Source organism: Oncorhynchus keta, unplaced genomic scaffold (assembly GCF_023373465.1).
Source record: "Oncorhynchus keta strain PuntledgeMale-10-30-2019 unplaced genomic scaffold, Oket_V2 Un_contig_2845_pilon_pilon, whole genome shotgun sequence".
NCBI lineage: Eukaryota > Metazoa > Chordata > Actinopteri > Salmoniformes > Salmonidae > Oncorhynchus > Oncorhynchus keta.
In genome coordinates, this window is record NW_026286049.1 from 141 (window position 1) to 21,619 (window position 21,479).

At 46.9% G+C, this 21,479-nt stretch overlaps 1 protein-coding gene across 1 annotated transcript in view; it reads right to left on the reverse strand.

The window, feature by feature from the left end:
- Window positions 1–1,012: 1,012 nt before the first annotated feature.
- Window positions 1,013–21,479, reverse strand: part of LOC127923119 (rhophilin-2-like) — a gene marked incomplete at its 3' end in the record, with an annotated part of 64,481 nt that continues 44,014 nt past the window's right edge. Inside the window, exons 3-6 of the mRNA XM_052507026.1 lie at window positions 12,899–13,027; window positions 2,836–2,911; window positions 1,332–1,409; window positions 1,013–1,202 (exon numbers count right to left, since the gene is read on the reverse strand). Coding sequence (XP_052362986.1) covers window positions 1,013–1,202; window positions 1,332–1,409; window positions 2,836–2,911; window positions 12,899–13,027 — 473 coding nt within the window. The remainder of the gene's footprint in view (window positions 1,203–1,331; window positions 1,410–2,835; window positions 2,912–12,898; window positions 13,028–21,479) is intronic.

Here is a 21,479-nt window from a genome sequence, read left to right on the forward strand (position 1 = left end):
CTAGTGGAACCATAACACCATGTTGACCCCTGGAGAGACAGAGAGAGAGAGGTCACTAGTGGAACCATAACACCATGTTGACCCCTGAGAGACAGACTTTTATGTTGACCCCTGGAGAGAGGTCACTAGTGGAACCATAACACCATGTTGACCCTTGGAGAGCCAGACAGAGGTCACGAGTGGAACCATAACACCATGTTGACCCTTGAGAGACAGACAGAGAGGTCACTAGTGAAATCATAACACCATGTTGACCCCTGGAGAGACAGACATGTTGACCCCTGGAGAGACAGACATGTTGACCCCTGAGACAGACATGTTGACCCCTGGAGAGACAGACATGTTGACCCCTGAGACAGACATGTTGACCCCTGGAGACAGACATGTTGACCCCTGGAGAGACAGACATGTTGACCCCTGGAGAGACAGACATGTTGACCCCTGGAGAGACAGACATGTTGACCCTGGAGACACAGACATGTTGACCCCTGGAGAGACAGACATGTTGACCCCTGGAGAGACAGACATGTTGACCCCTGGAGAGACAGACATGTTGACCCCTGGAGAAAGGCCCTCCATCAGTGCTCAGACTGTCCACAATATGCTGAGAGAGGCTGAACTGAGGGCTTGTAGGCCTGTTGTAAGGCAGGTCCTCACCAGACATCACCTATGGTATAAACCCTCCATCAGTGCTCAAACTGTCTGCAATAGGCTGAGAGAGGCTGGACTGAGGGCTTGTAGGCCTGTTGTAAGGCAGGTCCTCACCAGCAACAACGTTGCCTATGGGCACAAACCCACTGTCGCTGGACCAGACAGGACTGGCAAAAAGTGCATTGGAGACAGTCAGGTGAAGATACTATAGATACCGGGACCCCTGGGCTGGGTCAGACCATGATTGACGGGGCATTGGAGACAGTGAGGTGAAGATACTATAAATACCGGGACCCCTGGGCTGGGTCAGACCATGATTGACGGGGCATTGGAGACAGTGAGGTGAAGATACTATAAATACCGGGACCCCTGGGCTGGGTCAGACCATGATTGGCGGGGCATTGGAGACAGTGAGGTGGAACGTGCCAAGTAAAGAAGATGCCCATCTGGCGGGTAGCGGAGAAGAAGCGGCTCTCCAGTAGAGGTATGTGGCTGAAGTACTTGGCCAGGGTCTCGATGCCGGCGTCATTGCGACTGGGGGTACGACAGGCCTGTGGGTACGGGGTGGGGAAAGAGGGTCAAAATACAACAAGACCGTTCTCTGTGTGGTGGGTGATTCCATAGAGAACCCAGTTTCACTCTGACAACGTAGATTTCGATGAGACCGATGTTGAAAGTACCTGTCTCAGGTCCATCAGGTCGGCGATCTCCTCCTCGAAGCTGGAGCCATCTTCACTGTAGTGCTCCAGGATGAAGTCCTGGAAAAACACACCAGAACAGAGAGACCATCGTCAACACACCAGAACAGAGTAGAGACCATCGTCAACACACCAGAACAGAGAGGAGACCATCATCAACACACCAGAACAGAGGGGAGACCATCGTCAACACACCAGAACAGAGAGGAGACCATCATCAACACACCAGAACAGAGAGGAGACCATCGTCAACACCAGAACAGAGAGGAGACCATCGTCAACACACCAGATCAGAGAGGAGACCATCGTCAACACACCAGATCAGAGAGGAGACCATCGTCAACACACCAGATCAGAGAGGAGACCATCGTCAACACACCAGAACAGAGAGGAGACCATCGTCAACACACCAGAACAGAGAGAGGAGACCATCGTCAACACACCAGAACAGAGAGAGACCATCGTCAACACACCAGAACAGAGAGGAGACCATCGTCAACACACCAGAACAGAGAGGAGACCATCGTCAGCACACCAGAACAGAGAGGAGACCATCGTCAACACACCAGAACAGAGAGGAGACCATCGTCAACACACCAGAACAGAGAGGAGACCATCGTCAACACACCAGAACAGAGAGGAGACCATCGTCAACACACCAGAACAAAGAGGAGACCATCGTCAACACACCAGAACAGAGAGGAGACCATCGTCAACACACCAGAACAGAGGAGACCATCGTCAACACACCAGAACAGAGAGGAGACCATCGTCAACACACCAGAACAGAGAGGAGACCATCGTCAACACACCAGAACAGAGAGAGGAGACCATGATCAACACACCAGAACAGAGAGGAGACCATCGTCAACACACCAGAACAGAGAGGAGACCATCGTCAACACACCAGAACAGAGAGGAGACCATCGTCAACACACCAGAACAGAGAGGAGACCATCGTCAACACACCAGAACAGAGAGGAGACCATCGTCAACACACCAGAACAGAGAGGAGACCATCATCAATGTCCTATAGAGCCACCGACCCATCAAAACCCATCAAAACACCATCCACTGTCTGGATAAGAGAACCTGACTGTGTCGGTCTGGATAAGAGAACCTGACTGAATGCATGTCGGTCTGGATAAGAGAACCTGACTGTCGGTCTGGATAAGAGAACTTGACTGTCGGTCTGGATAAGAGAACCTGACTGTCGGTCTGGATAAGAGAACCTGACTGTCGGTCTGGATAAGAGAACCTGACTGTCGGTATGGATAAGAGAACCTGACTGTCGGTCTGGATAAGAGAACCTGACTGTCGGTCTGGATAAGAGAACCTGACTGTCGGTCTGGATAAGAGAACTTGACTGTCGGTCTGGATAAGAGAACCCGACTGTCGGTCTGGATAAGAGAACCCGACTGTCGGTCTGGATAAGAGAACCTGAAATGTACAGGTAGTGAAGAAGTAGTGAAACGGAGGTCTGTACCTTGAATGACACAGAGAAGTCCATCTCTTTAGTCTCCTTCAGACCCAGCGGGATGAGAGGGATGCTGGAGGTCTCTCTGGAAACAGGAAAGGAGATATCGTTGACATGTGATATTTAACTGTTATACAGTGATGTTAGTGGTGAACAGTGAGGCTCAGAGTTTTACACACATTAACAGACATATTGATGAGGTGATGGAACAGACAGGTTGGCGGTGAGGCTCAGAGTTGATATCACAAATTAAGGGGTGAATCCGAACTTCCATTTAAGTCACATTTTCACTTCGTCTGCCACTGACATCAATACATAACTAAATTAACATTTTAAAGTGGGAGAAAGTTTACATTTGCTCTTCAGATTGCAGGCCAGAGTTAACACCCTCTGACAACAGTCTCTCTTTGCCTACAGACACGCCAACACTGCCCCACAATACACTACAACCCAGAGTAAACACCCAGGGGTATCCTCACATTGTGGACCTGTAGTGTTAACCAGTAAATACCAATATATCCTCACATCGAGGACCTGTAGTGTTAACCAGTAAACACCAATATATCCTCACATCGAGGACCTGTAGTGTTAACCAGTAAACACCAATATATCCTCACATCGTGGACCTGTAGTGTTAACCAGTAAACACCAATATATCCTCACATCGAGGACCTGTAGTGTTAACCAGTAAACACCAATATATCCTCACATCGTGGACCTGTAGTGTTAACCAGTAAACACCAATACATCCTCACATCGTGGACCTGTAGTGTTAACCAGTAAACACCAATACATCCTCACATCGTGGACCTGTAGTGTTAACCAGTAAACACCAATACATCCTCACATCGTGGACCTGTAGTGTTAACCAGTAAACACCAATACATCCTCACATCGTGGACCTGTAGTGTTAACCAGTAAACACCAATATATCCTCACATCGTGGACCTGTAGTGTTAACCAGTAAACACCAATACATCCTCACATCATGGACCTGTAGTGTTAACCAGTAAACACCAATACATCCTCACATCGTGGACCTGTAGTGTTAACCAGTAAACACCAATATATCCTCACATCGTGGACCTGTAGTGTTAACCAGTAAACACCAATATATCCTCACATCGTGGACCAGTAGTGTTAACCAGTAAACACCAATACATCCTCACATCATGGACCTGTAGTGTTAACCAGTAAACACCAATACATCCTCACATCGTGGACCTGTAGTGTTAACCAGTAAACACCAATACATCCTCACATCATGGACCTGTAGTGTTAACCAGTAAACACCAATACGTCCTCACATCATGGACCTGTAGTGTTAACCAGTAAAAAACAATACATCCTCACATCGAGGACCTGTAGTGTTCACCAGTAAACACCAATACATCCTCACATCGTGGACCTGTAGTGTTAACCAGTAAACACCAATATATCCTCACATCGAGGACCTGTAGTGTTAACCAGTAAACACCAATATATCCTCACATCGAGGACCTGTAGTGTTAACCAGTAAACACCAATATATCCTCACATCGAGGACCTGTAGTGTTAACCAGTAAACACCAATATATCCTCACATCGTGGACCTGTAGTGTTAACCAGTAAACACCAATACATCCTCACATCGTGGACCTGTAGTGTTAACCAGTAAACACCAGTACATCCTCACATCGTGGACCTGTAGTGTTAACCAGTAAACACCAATACATCCTCACATCGTGGACCTGTAGTGTTAACCAGTAAACACCAATACATCCTCACATCGTGGACCTGTAGTGTTAACCAGTAAACACCAATACATCCTCACATCGAGGACCTGTAGTGTTAACCAGTAAACACCAATACATCCTCACATCGTGGACCTGTAGTGTTAACCAGTAAACACCAATACATCCTCACATCGTGGACCTGTAGTGTTACCCAGTAAACACCAATATATCCTCACATCGTGGACCTGTAGTGTTAACCAGTAAACACCAATATATCCTCACATCGTGGACCTGTAGTGTTAACCAGTAAACACCAATACATCCTCACATCGAGGACCTGTAGTGTTAACCAGTAAACACCAATACATCCTCACATCGTGGACCTGTAGTGTTAACCAGTAAACACCAATACGTCTTCACATCATGGACCTGTAGTGTTAACCAGTAAACACCAATACATCCTCACATCGAGGACCTGTAGTGTTAACCAGTAAACACCAATACATCCTCACATCGTGGACCTGTAGTGTTAACCAGTAAATTCCAATACATCCTCACATCGTGGACCTGTAGTGTTAACCAGTAAACACCAATATATCCTCACATCGAGGACCTGTAGTGTTAACCAGTAAACACCAATACGTCCTCACATCGTGGACCTGTAGTGTTAACCAGTAAACACCAATACATCCTCACATCGTGGACCTGTAGTGTTAACCAGTAAACACCAATACATCCTCACATCGAGGACCTGTAGTGGTAACCAGTAAACACCAATACATCCTCACATCATGGACCTGTAAAAAGTGTTAACCAGTAAACACCAATATATCCTCACATCGTGGACCTGTAGTGTTAACCAGTAAACACCAATATATCCTCACATCGTGGACCTGTAGTGTTAACCAGTAAACTCCAATACATCCTCACATCGTGGACCTGTAGTGTTAACCAGTAAACACCAATATATCCTCACATCGTGGACCTGTATTGTTAACCAGTAAACACCAATACATCCTCACATCGAGGACCTGTAGTGTTAACCAGTAAACACCAATATATCCTCACATCGTGGACCTGTAGTGTTAACCAGTAAACTCCAATACATCCTCACATCGTGGACCTGTAGTGTTAACCAGTAAACACCAATATATCCTCACATCGAGGACCTGTAGTGTTAACCAGTAAACACCAATACGTCCTCACATCGTGGACCTGTAGTGTTAACCAGTAAACACCAATACATCCTCACATCGTGGACCTGTAGTGTTAACCAGTAAACACCAATACATCCTCACATCGAGGACCTGTAGTGTTAACCAGTAAACACCAATACATCCTCACATCGTGGACCTGTAGTGTTAACCAGTAAACACCAATACATCCTCACATCGTGGACCTGTAGTGTTCACCAGTAAACACCAATACATCCTCACATCGAGGACCTGTAGTGTTAACCAGTAAACACCAATACGTCCTCACATCGTGGACCTGTAGTGTTAACCAGTAAACACCAATATATCCTCACATCGTGGACCTGTAGTGTTAACCAGTAAACACCAATACATCCTCACATCATGGACCTGTAGTGTTAACCAGTAAACACCAATACATCCTCACATCATGGACCTGTAGTGTTAACCAGTAAACACCAATACATCCTCACATCGTGGACCTGTAGTGTTAACCAGTAAACACCAATACATCCTCACATCGAGGACCTGTAGTGTTAACCAGTAAACACCAATACATCCTCACATCGTGGACCTGTAGTGTTAACCAGTAAACACCAATACGTCTTCACATCATGGACCTGTAGTGTTAACCAGTAAACACCAATACATCCTCACATCGTGGACCTGTAGTGTTAACCAGTAAACACCAATACATCCTCACATCGTGGACCTGTAGTGTTAACCAGTAAACACCAATACATCCTCACATCGTGGACCTGTAGTGTTAACCAGTAAACACCAATATATCCTCACATCGTGGACCTGTAGTGTTAACCAGTAAACACCAATATATCCTCACATTGTGGACCTGTAGTGTTAACCAGTAAACACCAATACGTCCTCACATCGTGGACCTGTAGTGTTAACCAGTAAACACCAATACGTCCTCACATCGAGGACCTGTAGTGTTAACCAGTAAACACCAATACATCCTCACATCGAGGACCTGTAGTAGTCTCATTAAGCAGATTTCCTCTACAAGAGATCCTGTAGCCTGTCACAAATAAACAGCGACCTTCCTTCCTTTGTCCCCTACATGCTGAAACCAGTTTGATCCGGTCTGAGTGAAAAGGACTTGAGGAAGAAGGGCAGAATATGCTGTAAGAATGAGGGCAGTGGGGAAAAGAGAGGGTCCTTCTGTTCCGTGGGTCTCTACCCAACGTCAGGTAATATTACAGAATAGAATGAAGCTAAGCTGTCTATCGTGGTGTTTAGAGTACAGGTGACTAAGACCTGGCACTGTTCTATAGTGGTGTTTAGAGTACAGGTGACTAAGACCTGGCACAGCTTCTCTGGCGAATACACTGTTCTATCGTGGTGTTAGAGTACAGGCGACTAAGAACGTGCTTGGGCCCGGTCTCCAGGGGCTCTGATTGGGCCTCAGAGAGGGCCCTCTGACCAAATCAGGATGTTCTGTTTGTTTCTGGTTGTCATGGAGAACATGGTTTCTTAATGAGGAGTGATGTTCTGTTTGTTTCTGGTTGTCATGGAGAACATGGTGTCTTAATGAGGAGTGATGTTCTGTTTGTTTCTGGTTGTCATGGAGAACATGGTTTCTTAATGAGGAGTGATGTTCTGTTTGTTTCTGGTTGTCATGGAGAACATGGTGTCTAAATGAGGAGTGATGTTCTGTTTGTTTCTGGTTGTCATGGAGAACATGGTGTCTAAATGAGGAGTGATGTTCTGTTTGTTTCTGGTTGTCATGGAGAACATGGTATCTAAATGAGGAGTGTGTGCCTCCGGCAAGAGAGAACAGCCGCCTCCGGCAAGAGAGAACAGCCGCCTCCGGCAAGAGAGAACAGCCGCCTCCGGCAAGAGAGAACAGCCGCCTCCGGCAAGAGAGAACAGCCGCCTCCGGCAAGAGAGAACAGCCGCCTCCGGCAAGAGAGAACAGCCGCCTCCGGCAAGAGAGAACAGCCGCCTCCGGCAAGAGAGAACAGCCGCCTCCGGCAAGAGAGAACAGCCGCCTCCGGCAAGAGAGAACAGCCGCCTCCGGCAAAGAGAACAGCCGCCTCCGGCAAGAGAGAAACAGCGCCTCCGGCAAGAGAGAACAGCCGCCTCCGGCAGAGAACAGCCGCCTCCGGTAAGACAAGTGGTGGCTGTGTCTATTTGTAAAGAACAGCTGGTGCACGAAATCTAATATTAAAGGAAATCTCGAGTTTTTGCTCACCTGAGGTAGAGTATCTCATGATAAGCTGTAGACTACACTATTTACTTAGAGGTGTTATATATATATATATATATATTTTTTTTTTTTCTTCCATAGCTGTCCATTTACTACCACAAACCGATGCTGGGAATAAAATCGCACTCAATGAGCTGAATAAGGCAATAAGCAAACAGGAAAACGCTCATCAAGAGACTGCGCCCCTAGTGGCCGGGGACTTTAATGCAGGGAAACAAATCCATTTGACCCAATTTCTACCAGCATGTTAAAATGTGCAACCAGAGGGGAAAACCCCCCAACACCAGACCACCTTTACTCCACACAGAGAGAGACACGTACAAAGCTCTCCCTCACCCTCCATTTGGCAAGTCTGACCACAATTCTGTCCTCCTTATTCCTGCTTACAAGCAAAAACTAAAGCAGGAAGCACCAACTAAGTTCAATGTTGGGTGTTTTTTATATTCTGCGATAGGAGCTTTGAAAAAGGGCCATTTCCAGCAATAACTTGGTTGAAGGTGGAGAATTTGCAATGGTGTTTACAAGCTGTACCCATCTAGATGGTGTATACAAGCTGTACCCATCTAGATGGTGTTTACAAGCTGTACCCATCTAGATGGTGTTTACAAGCTGTACCCATCTAGATGGTGTTTACAAGCTGTACCCATCTAGATGGTGTTTACAAGCTGTACCCATCTAGATGGTGTATACAAGCTGTACCCATCTAGATGGTGTATACAAGCTGTACCCATCTAGATGGTGTTTACAAGCTGTACCCATCTAGATGGTGTATACAAGCTGTACCCATCTAGATGGTGTTTACAAGCTGTACCCATCTAGATGGTGTATACAAGCTGTACCCATCTAGATGGTGTTTACAAGCTGTACCCATCTAGATGGTGTATACAAGCTGTACCCATCTAGATGGTGTTTACAAGCTGTACCCATCTAGATGGTGTTTACAAGCTGTACCCATCTAGATGGTGTTTACAAGCTGTACCCATCTAGATGGTGTTTACAAGCTGTACCCATCTAGATGGTGTATACAAGCTGTACCCATCTAGATGGTGTTTACAAGCTGTACCCATCTAGATGGTGTATACAAGCTGTACCCATCTAGATGGTGTATACAAGCTGTACCCATCTAGATGGTGTATACAAGCTGTACCCATCTAGATGGTGTATACAAGCTGTACCCATCTAGATGGTGTATACAAGCTGTACCCATCTAGATGGTGTTTACAAGCTGTACCCATCTAGATGGTGTTTACAAGCTGTACCCATCTAGATGGTGTATACAAGCTGTACCCATCTAGATGGTGTTTACAAGCTGTACCCATCTAGATGGTGTTTACAAGCTGTACCCATCTAGATGGTGTTTACAAGCTGTACCCATCTAGATGGTGTATACAAGCTGTACCCATCTACATAGTGAGACACACGAAAACAAAAACATCTCACAACTGTGAGCTGCTGACTGAAGACGCTAACTTCCTCATCAGACATATGAGTGGGTGTAACTCTTGGGAGCTCACTGGTTCCTCATCCATAATCTTTGGTTTTCTGTTCTCAACCAGACAGGCCGGTTTCTTTTCCTCGCTCTGTTGCTCTCTCTCTCACCAGCTCTTTGTTTTGATGTGAAGCCTCGGAGCTGCTGTGGTGCCCGTCAGACTAATCAAAGCCCTCCGCATTCCACAGACATGTGCACATTGTGTTTATTTAGGTTCACAGTGTTTTATTTAAAGGCCCAGTTGACTGTAGTGTGTTTAGGTTCAGTGTTTTATTTAAAGGCCCAGTTGACTGTAGTGTGTTTAGGTTCAGTGTTTTATTTAAAGGCCCAGTTGACTGTAGTGTGTTTAGGTTCACAGTGTTTTATTTAAAGGCCCAGTTGACTGTAGTGTGTTTAGGTTCAGTGTTTTATTTAAAGGCCCAGTTGACTGTAGTGTGTTTAGGTTCAGTGTTTTATTTAAAGGCCCAGTTGACTGTAGTGTGTTTAGGTTCACAGTGTTTTATTTAAAGGCCCAGTTGACTGTAGTGTGTTTAGGTTCACAGTGTTTTATTTAAAGGCCCAGTTGACTGTAGTGTGTTTAGGTTCAGTGTTTTATTTAAAGTCCAGTTGACTGTAGTGTGTTTAGGTTCAGTGTTTTATTTAAAGGCCCAGTTGACTGTAGTGTGTTTAGGTTCAGTGTTTTATTTAAAGGCCCAGTTGACTGTAGTGTGTTTAGGTTCACAGTGTTTTATTTAAAGGCCAGTTGACTGTAGTGTGTTTAGGTCCAGTGTTTTATTTAAAGGCCAGTTGACTGTAGTGTGTTTAGGTTCACAGTGTTTTATTTAAAGGCCCAGTTGACTGTAGTGTGTTTAGGTTCACAGTGTTTTATTTAAAGGCCAGTTGACTGTAGTGTGTTTAGGTCCAGTGTTTTATTTAAAGGCCAGTTGACTGTAGTGTGTTTAGGTTCAGTGTTTTATTTAAAGGCCCAGTTGACTGTAGTGTGTTTAGGTTCACAGTGTTTTATTTAAAGGCCCAGTTGACTGTAGTGTGTTTAGGTTCACAGTGTTTTATTTAAAGGCCAGTTGACTGTAGTGTGTTTAGGTTCACAGTGTTTTATTTAAAGGCCAGTTGACTGTAGTGTTTAGGTTCAGTGTTTTATTTAAAGGCCCAGTTGACTGTAGTGTGTTTAGGTTCAGTGTTTTATTTAAAGGCCCAGTTGACTGTAGTGTGTTTAGGTTCACAGTGTTTTATTTAAAGGCCAGTTGACTGTAGTGTGTTTAGGTTCACAGTGTTTTATTTAAAGGCCCAGTTGACTGTAGTGTGTTTAGGTTCAGTGTTTTATTTAAAGGCCCAGTTGACTGTAGTGTGTTTAGGTTCAGTGTTTTATTTAAAGGCCAGTTGACTGTAGTGTGTTTAGGTTCAGTGTTTTATTTAAAGGCCAGTTGACTGTAGTGTGTTTAGGTTCAGTGTTTTATTTAAAGGCCCAGTTGACTGTAGTGTGTTTAGGTTCAGTGTTTTATTTAAAGGCCCAGTTGACTGTAGTGTGTTTAGGTTCAGTGTTTTATTTAAAGGCCCAGTTGACTGTAGTGTGTTTAGGTTCAGTGTTTTATTTAAAGGCCCAGTTGACTGTAGTGTGTTTAGGTTCAGTGTTTTATTTAAAGGCCCAGTTGACTGTAGTGTGTTTAGGTTCACAGTGTTTTATTTAAAGGCCCAGTTGACTGTAGTGTGTTTAGGTTCAGTGTTTTATTTAAAGGCCAGTTGACTGTAGTGTGTTTAGGTTCAGTGTTTTATTTAAAGGCCCAGTTGACTGTAGTGTGTTTAGGTTCACAGTGTTTTATTTAAAGGCCCAGTTGACTGTAGTGTGTTTAGGTTCAGTGTTTTATTTAAAGGCCCAGTTGACTGTAGTGTGTTTAGGTTCACAGTGTTTTATTTAAAGGCCCAGTTGACTGTAGTGTGTTTAGGTTCAGTGTTTTATTTAAAGGCCCAGTTGACTGTAGTGTGTTTAGGTTCACAGTGTTTTATTTAAAGGCCCAGTTGACTGTAGTGTGTTTAGGTTCACAGTGTTTTATTTAAAGGCCCAGCTGACTGTAGTGTGTTTAGGTTCACAGTGTTTTATTTAAAGACCCAGTTGACTGTAGTGTGTTTAGGTTCAGTGTTTTATTTAAAGGCCAGTTGACTGTAGTGTGTTTAGGTTCACAGTGTTTTATTTAAAGGCCAGTTGACTGTAGTGTGTTTAGGTTCAGTGTTTTATTTAAAGGCCCAGTTGACTGTAGTGTGTTTAGGTTCAGTGTTTTATTTAAAGGCCAGTTGACTGTAGTGTGTTTAGGTTCAGTGTTTTATTTAAAGGCCCAGTTGACTGTAGTGTGTTTAGGTTCACAGTGTTTTATTTAAAGGCCAGTTGACTGTAGTGTGTTTAGGTTCACAGTGTTTTATTTAAAGGCCCAGTTGACTGTAGTGTGTTTAGGTTCAGTGTTTTATTTAAAGGCCAGTTGACTGTAGTGTGTTTAGGTTCACAGTGTTTTATTTAAAGGCCAGTTGACTGTAGTGTGTTTAGGTTCACAGTGTTTTATTTAAAGACCCAGTTGACTGTAGTGTGTTTAGGTTCAGTGTTTTATTTAAAGGCCAGTTGACTGTAGTGTGTTTAGGTTCACAGTGTTTTATTTAAAGGCCCAGTTGACTGTAGTGTGTTTAGGTTCACAGTGTTTTATTTAAAGACCCAGTTGACTGTAGTGTGTTTAGGTTCAGTGTTTTATTTAGGGTGCTGTTTAAAGGGGCGCCGTTTAAAGGGGCGCCGTTTAAAGGGGAGTCGTTTAAAAGTTGCCGTTTAAAGGGGAGTCGTTTAAAGGGGAGTCGTTTAAAGGGGAGTCGTTTAAAAGTTGCAGTTTAAAGGGGAGTCGTTTAAAAGTTGCAGTTTAAAGGGGAGTCGTTTAAAAGTTGCAGTTTAAAGGGGAGTCGTTTAAAAGTTGCAGTTTAAAGGGGAGTCGTTTAAAAGTTGTCGTTTAAAGGGGAGCCGTTTAAAGGGGAGCCGTTTAAAGGGGAGCCGTTTAAAGGGGAGCCGTTTAAAGGGGAGCCGTTTAAAGGGGAGCCGTTTAAAGGGGAGCCGTTTAAAGGGGAGCCGTTTAAAGGGGAGCCGTTTAAAGGGGAGCCGTTTAAAGGGGAGCCGTTGAAAGGGGAGCCGTTGAAAGGGGAGCCGTTGAAAGGGGAGCCGTTGAAAGGGGAGCCGTTGAAAGGGGAGCCGTTGAAAGGGGAGCCGTTGAAAGGAGCCGTTGAAAGGGAGCCGTTTAAAGGGGAGTCGTTTAAAGGGGAGCTGTTTAAAGGGGAGTCGTTTAAAGGGGAGCTGTTTAAAGGGGAGCTGTTTAAAGGGGAGCCGTTTAAAGGGGAGCTGTTTAAAGGGGAGTCGTTTAAAGGGGAGCCGTTTAAAGGGGAGTCGTTTAAAGGGGAGTCGTTTAAAGGGGAGTCGTTTACTCACTGGCTGTTCTGGTAGACCTCCACGGAGCTGTTGAGCCCCTCCAGTTGTTCCATGAGCAGCTGCAGGTTAGAGTTGATATAGCTCAGCTCCAGAACGACCATATCACACACTTTGTTGTTGGAGGTCGCCCTGGAAACGGGAAGAGAAAAGGAAAGGCGTGTTAGCGTTCACAATACAAAACTGAAGAAAAAACGTTTGAGATACAAACTTTGACAGACAGGAGGACTGAGCCGTCAGACAGGAGGACTGAGCCGTCAGACAGGAGGACTGAGCCGTCAGACAGGAGGACTGAGCCGTCAGACAGGAGGACTGAGCCGTCAGACAGGAGGACTGAGCCGTCAGACAGGAGGACTGAGCCGTCAGACAGGAGGACTGAGCCGTCAGACAGGAGGACTGAGCCGTCAGACAGGAGGACTGAGCCGTCAGACAGGAGGACTGAGCCGTCAGACAGGAGGACTGAGCCGTCAGACAGGAGGACTGAGCCGTCAGACAGGAGGACTGAGCCGTCAGACAGGAGGACTGAGCCGTCAGACAGGAGGACTGAGCCGTCAGACAGGAGGACTGAGCCGTCAGACAGGAGGACTGAGCCGACAGACAGGAGGACTGAGCCGACAGACAGGAGGACTGAGCGCTGTCAGACAGGAGGACTGAGCGCTGTCAGACAGGAGGACTGAGCGCTGTCAGACAGGAGGACTGAGCGCTGTCAGACAGGAGGACTGAGCGCTGTCAGACAGGAGGACTGAGCGCTGTCAGACAGGAGGACTGAGCGCTGTCAGACAGGAGGACTGAGCGCTGTCAGACAGGAGGACTGAGCGCTGTCAGACAGGAGGACTGAGCGCTGTCAGACAGGAGGACTGAGCTGACAGACAGGAGGACTGAGCTGACAGACAGGAGGACTGAGCTGACAGACAGGAGGACTGAGCTGTCAGACAGGAGGACTGAGCTGTCAGACAGGAGGACTGAGCGCTGTCAGACAGGAGGACTGAGCGCTGTCAGACAGGAGGACTGAGCGCTGTCAGACAGGAGGACTGAGCGCTGTCAGACAGGAGGACTGAGCGCTGTCAGACAGGAGGACTGAGCGCTGTCAGACAGGAGGACTGAGCTGTCAGACAGGAGGACTGAGCTGTCAGATAGGAGGACTGAGCTGTCAGACAGGAGGACTGAGCTGTCAGACAGGAGGACTGAGCTGTCAGACAGGAGGACTGAGCTGTCAGACAGGAGGACTGAGCTGTCAGACAGGAGACCTGAGCTGACAGACAGGAGACCTGAGCTGTCAGACAGGAGGACTGAGCGCTGTCAGACAGGAGGACTGAGCGCTGTCAGACAGGAGGACTGAGCTCTGTCAGACAGGAGGACTGAGCTGTCAGACAGGAGGACTGAGCTGTCAGACAGGAGGACTGAGCTGTCAGACAGGAGGACTGAGCTGTCAGACAGGAGGACTGAGCTGTCAGACAGGAGGACTGAGCTGTCAGACAGGAGGACTGAGCTGTCAGACAGGAGGACTGAGCTGTCAGACAGGAGGACTGAGCTGTCAGACAGGAGGACTGAGCTGTCAGACAGGAGGACTGAGCTGTCAGACAGGAGGACTGAGCTGTCAGACAGGAGGACTGAGCTGTCAGACAGGAGGACTGAGCGCTGTCAGACAGGAGGACTGAGCGCTGTCAGACAGGAGGACTGAGCGCTGTCAGACAGGAGGACTGAGCGCTGTCAGACAGGAGGACTGAGCGCTGTCAGACAGGAGGACTGAGCGCTGTCAGACAGGAGGACTGAGCGCTGTCAGACAGGAGGACTGAGCGCTGTCAGACAGGAGGACTGAGCGCTGTCAGACAGGAGGACTGAGCTCTGTCAGACAGGAGGACTGAGCTGTCAGACAGGAGGACTGAGCTGTCAGACAGGAGGACTGAGCTGTCAGACAGGAGGACTGAGCTGTCAGACAGGAGGACTGAGCTGTCAGACAGGAGGACTGAGCTGTCAGACAGGAGGACTGAGCTGTCAGACAGGAGGACTGAGCTGTCAGACAGGAGGACTGAGCTGTCAGACAGGAGGACTGAGCTGTCAGACAGGAGGACTGAGCTGCCAGACAGGAGGACTGAGCTGTCAGACAGGAGGACTGAGCTGTCAGACAGGAGGACTGAGCTGTCAGACAGGAGGACTGAGCTGCCAGACAGGAGGACTGAGCTGTCAGACAGGAGGACTGAGCTGTCAGACAGGAGGACTGAGCTGCCAGACAGGAGGACTGAGCTGTCAGACAGGAGGACTGAGCTGCCAGACAGGAGGACTGAGCTGTCAGACAGGAGGACTGAGCTGTCAGACAGGAGGACTGAGCTGTCAGACAGGAGGACTGAGCTGTCAGACTGGAGGACTGAGCTGTCATACAGGAGGACTGAGCTGTCATACAGGAGGACTGAGCTGTCAGACAGGAGGACTGAGCTGTCAGACAGGAGGACTGAGCTGTCAGACAGGAGGACTGAGCTGTCAGACAGGAGGACTGAGCTGTCAGACAGGAGGACTGAGCTGTCAGACAGGAGGACTGAGCTGTCAGACAGGAGGACTGAGCTGTCAGACAGGAGGACTGAGCTGTCAGACAGGAGGACTGAGCTGCCAGACAGGAGGACTGAGCTGTCAGACAGGAGGACTGAGCTGTCAGACAGGAGGACTGAGCTGTCAGACAGGAGGACTGAGCTGTCAGACAGGAGGACTGAGCTGTCAGACAGGAGGACTGAGCTGTCAGACAGGAGGACTGAGCTGTCAGACAGGAGGACTGAGCTGTCAGACAGGAGGACTGAGCTGTCAGACAGGAGGACTGAGCTGTCAGACAGGAGGACTGAGCTGTCAGACAGGAGGACTGAGCTGTCAGACAGGAGGACTGAGCTAAATTATTATATGTTGTTTACACCCCTGCCACTATCTCCGAGAGGCTGTACCACCGGGACTGACTGGAGACAGAGGACTGACTGACTGACTGGAGACAGAGGACTGACTGACTGACTGACTGGAGACAGAGGACTGACTGGAGACAGAGGACTGACTGGAGACAGAGGACTGACTGGAGACAGAGGACTGACTGGAGACAGAGGACTGACTGGAGACAGAGGACTGACTGACTGACTGGAGACAGAGGACTGACTGACTGACTGACTGGAGACAGAGGACTGACTGACTGACTGGAGACAGAGGACTGACTGACTGGAGACAGAGGACTGACTGACTGGAGACAGAGGACTGACTGGAGACAGAGGACTGACTGACTGACTGGAGACAGAGGACTGACTGACTGACTGGAGACAGAGGACTGACTGACTGACTGGAGACAGAGGACTGACTGACTGGAGACAGAGGACTGACTGACTGGAGACAGAGGACTGACTGACTGGAGACAGAGGACTGACTGACTGACTGGAGACAGAGGACTGACTGACTGACTGGAGACAGAGGACTGACTGACTGGAGACAGAGGACTGACTGACTGACTGGAGACAGAGGACTGACTGACTGACTGGAGACAGAGGACTGACTGACTGACTGGAGACAGAGGACTGACTGACTGACTGACTGGAGACAGAGGACTGACTGGAGACAGAGGACTGACTGGAGACAGAGGACTGACTGACTGACTGGAGACAGAGGACTGACTGACTGACTGGAGACAGAGGACTGACTGGAGACAGAGGACTGACTGACTGACTGGAGACAGAGGACTGACTGACTGACTGGAGACAGAGGACTGACTGACTGGAGACAGAGGACTGACTGACTGGAGACAGAGGACTGACTGACTGGAGACAGAGGACTGACTGACTGGAGACAGAGGACTGACTGACTGGAGACAGAGGACTGAGGACTGACTGGAGACAGAGGACTGAGGACTGACTGGAGACAGAGGACTGAGGACTGACTGGAGACAGAGGACTGAGGACTGACTGGAGACAGAGGACTGAGGACTGACTGGAGACAGAGGACTGAGGACTGACTGGAGACAGAGGACTGAGGACTGACTGGAGACAGAGGACTGAGGACTGACTGGAGACAGAGGACTGAGGACTGACTGGAGACAGAGGACTGAGGACTGACTGGAGACAGAGGACTGAGGACTGACTGGAGACAGAGGACTGAGGACTGACTGGAGACAGAGGACTGAGGACTGACTGGAGACAGAGGACTGAGGACTGACTGGAGACAGAGGACTGAGGACTGACTGGAGACAGAGGACTGACGACTGACTGGAGACAGAGGATTGACGACTGACTGGAGACAGAGGACTGACTGGAGACAGAGGACTGACTGACTGGAGACAGAGGACTGACTGACTGGAGACAGAGGACTGACTGACTGGAGACAGAGGACTGACTGACTGGAGACAGAGGACTGACTGACTGGAGACAGAGGACTGACTGACTGGAGACAGAGGACTGAGGACTGACTGGAGACAGAGGACTGAGGACTGACTGGAGACAGAGGACTGAGGACTGACTGGAGACAAGGCGAGGTCCATGGGAACTGCTCAGTTGAGACATAGTCTGAGTCCCTAATGTCAGATGGCACTCTATTCTCTCTATAGTGCACTACTTTTGACCAGGGCCCTATGGCACCCTATTCTCTCTATAGTGCACTACTTTTGACCAGGGCCAATAGGGTGTGTGCCATTTGGGACACGGCTAGATGAGGTTTCCTGACCTGGCTCTGATATTGGCCTAGATGGCTCAGGGGACAGGATTCATCTCATCACCATAGTTCATATACAGTCACACACCAATACATGGAAACACTTAGACCCTAATGAGTGGTGTGGTGGAGCTACAGCCATTCTCCTGAAGCTGTACCATTTATATTTTGGCATTAATTCCATGTATTTCCAGGGGACCTCTTCCAGAGAGGAAGAGTGAAGGACCGCTGAGGTCAGACTAGATACCGTGGGGTTCAAATGGTACCCTGTTCCCTATATAGTGCACTACTTTACACCAGGGCCCTATGGCACCCTATTCACTATATAGTGCACTACTTTACACCAGGGCCCTATGGCACCCTATTCACTATATAGTGCACTACTTTACACCAGGGCCCTATGGCACCCTATTCACTATATAGTGCACTACTTTACACCAGGGCCCTATGGCACCCTATTCACTATATAGTGCACTACTTTACACCAGGGCCCTATGGCACCCTATTCACTATATAGTGCACTACTTTACACCAGGGCCCTATGGCACCCTATTCACTATATAGTGCACTACTTTACACCAGGGCCCTATGGCACCCTATTCACTATATAGTGCACTACTTTACACCAGGGCCCTATGGCACCCTGTTCAGTATATAGTGCACTACTTTACACCAGGGCCCTATGGCACCCTATTCACTATATAGTGCACTACTTTACACCAGGGCCCTATGGCACCCTATTCACTATATAGTGCACTACTTTACACCAGGGCCCTATGGCACCCTGTTCACTATATAGTGCACTACTTTACACCAGGGCCCTATGGCACCCTATTCACTATATAGTGCACTACTTTACACCAGGGCCCTATGGCACCCTATTCACTATATAGTGCACTACTTTACACCAGGGCCCTATGGCACCCTATTCACTATATAGTGCACTACTTTACACCAGGGCCCTATGGCACCCTATTCACTATATAGTGCACTACTTTACACCAGGGCCCTATGGCACCCTATTCACTATATAGTGCACTACTTTACACCAGGGCCCTATGGCACCCTATTCACTATATAGTGCACTACTTTACACCAGGGCCCTATGGCACCCTATTCACTATATAGTGCACTACTTTACACCAGGGCCCTATGGCACCCTATTCACTATATAGTGCACTACTTTACACCAGGGCCCTATGGCACCCTATTCACTATATAGTGCACTACTTTACACCAGGGCCCTATGGCACCCTATTCACTATATAGTGCACTACTTTACACCAGGGCCCTATGGCACCCTATTCACTATATAGTGCACTACTTTACACCAGGGCCCTATGGCACCCTATTCACTATATAGTGCACTACTTTACACCAGGGCCCTATGGCACCCTATTCACTATATAGTGCACTACTTTACACCAGGGCCCATATGGCACCTATTCACTATATAGTGCACTACTTTACACCAGGGCCCTATGGCACCCTATTAACTATATAGTGCACTACTTTACACCAGGGCCCTATGGCACCCTATTCACTATAAGTGCACTACAGTTACACCAGGGCCCTATGGCACCTATTCACTATATAGAGACTACTTTACACCAGGGCCCTATGGCATATTCACTATATAACATCTACTTTACACCAGGGCCCTATGTGCACAATTCACTATATAGTGATTTAATGACAGGGCCCTATGGCACCCTATTCACTATATAGTGCACTACTTTAGACAGGGCCCTATGGCATATTCACTATATAGAGCACTACTTTACAATAAGGGCCCTATGGCACCCTATTCACTATATAGTGCACTACTTACAAGGGCCCTATGGCACCCAGTAATATAGTAGTGCACTAGTTTACACCAGTAGGGCTCAGGCCAATAGTAGTGCACTATATATGGAATAGGAGCCAGTGAGAGAGACATAATGACAGACCCTGACTCCGGAAACTCAGTTCACACAGTAGAGACAGGAGAGACAGGAGAGAGACAGTAATTTAACATTTAGATTAGACATCTGCTAACCATGTGTATGTGACAAATAACATTTGATTTAATGACAGTAGAGAGACTGTAAGAGCAGTAGAGAGACAGTAATAACAGTAGAGAGACAGTAATAAAAGTAGAGAGACAGTAGAGAGACAGTAAGGGCAGTAGAGAGACAGTAAGAGCAGTAGAGAGACAGTAAGAGCAGTAGAGAGACAGTAAGAGCAGTAGAGAGACAGTAAGAGCAGTAGAGAGACAGTAAGAGCAGTAGAAAGACAGTAATAAGAGTAGAGAGACAGTAATAACAGTAGAGAGACAGTAATAACAGTAGAGAGACAGTAATAACAGTAGAGAGACAGTAATAAGAGTAGAGAGACAGTAATAAGAGTAGAGAGACAGTAATAACAGTAGAGAGACAGTAATAACAGTAGAGAGACAGTAAGAACAGTAGAGAGACAGTAAGAACAGTAGAGAGACAGTAATAACAGTAGAGAGACAGTAATAACAGTAGAGACAGTAATAACAGTAGAGACAGTAATAACAGTAGAGAGACAGTAATAACAGTAGAGAGACAGTAAGAGCAGTAGAGAGACAGTAAGAGCAGTAGAGAGACAGTAATAACAGTAGAGAGACAGTAAGAGCAGTAGAGAGACAGTAATAAGAGTAGAGAGACAGTAATAAGAGTAGAGAGACAGTAATAAGAGTAGAGAGACAGTAATAAGAGTAGAGAGACAGTAATAAGAGTAGAGAGACAGTAATAACAGTAGAGAGACAGTAATAAGAGTAGAGAGACAGTAATAAGAGTAGAGAGACAGTAATAAGAGTAGAGAGACAGTAATAAGAGTAGAGAGACAGTAATAAGAGTAGAGAGACAGTAATAACAGTAGAGAGACAGTAATAGCAGTAGAGAGACAGTAATAGCAGTAGAGAGACAGTAGAGAGACAGTAATAACAGTAGAGAGACAGTAATAACAGTAGAGAGACAGTAATAACAGTAGAGAGACAGTAATAACAGTAGAGAGACAGTAAGAGCAGTAGAGAGACAGTAAGAGCAGTAGAGAGACAGTAATAACAGTAGAGAGACAGTAATAACAGTAGAGAGACAGTAATAACAGTAGAGAGACAGTAATAACAGTAGAGAGACAGTAAGAGCACTAGAGAGACAGTAAGAGCAGTAGAGAGACAGTAATAACAGTAGAGAGACAGTAATAACAGTAGAGAGACAGTAATAACAGTAGAGCGACAGTAATAACAGTAGAGAGACAGTAATAACAGTAGAGAGACAGTAAGAGCACTAGAGAGACAGTAAGAGCAGTAGAGAGACAGGGTGGTCCTGTAGCTCAGTTGGAAGAGCATGGCGCTTGACGCCAGGGTAGTGGGTTCGAGGGACCACCCATATGTAGAATGTATGAACACATGACTGAAAAGTCGCTTTGGATAAAAGCGTCTGCTAAATGGCATATATTATTATTATTATATTATAAGAGCAGTAGAGAGACAGTAAGAGCAGTAGAGAGACAGGAGAGAGAAAGTAGAGACCAGTGGGTTATTATCAGGGAGTAACTCCACATAAATAAACCTGGACAAACCAGTCGGCCTGGTCGGTACACTTCTTTACCTGCTGCTAGGAGAGAGGAGGAACGTAGAACTACTGAAACCTGACACCAGACGGGGGAAGAAAAAGGGAGAGAAAAAGAGAGGAAAAGAGAGAGAAAAAGAGAGAGAAAAAGAGAGAGAAAAAGAGAGAGGAAAAGAGAGAGGAAAAGAGAGAGGAAAAGAGAGAGGAAAAAGAGAGAGAAAAAGAGAGAGAAAAAGAGAGAGAAAAAGAGAGAGAAAAAGAGAGAGAAAAAGAGAGAGGAAAAGAGAGAGAAAAAGAGAGAGAAAAAGAGAGAGAAAAAGAGAGAGAAAAAGAGAGAGGAA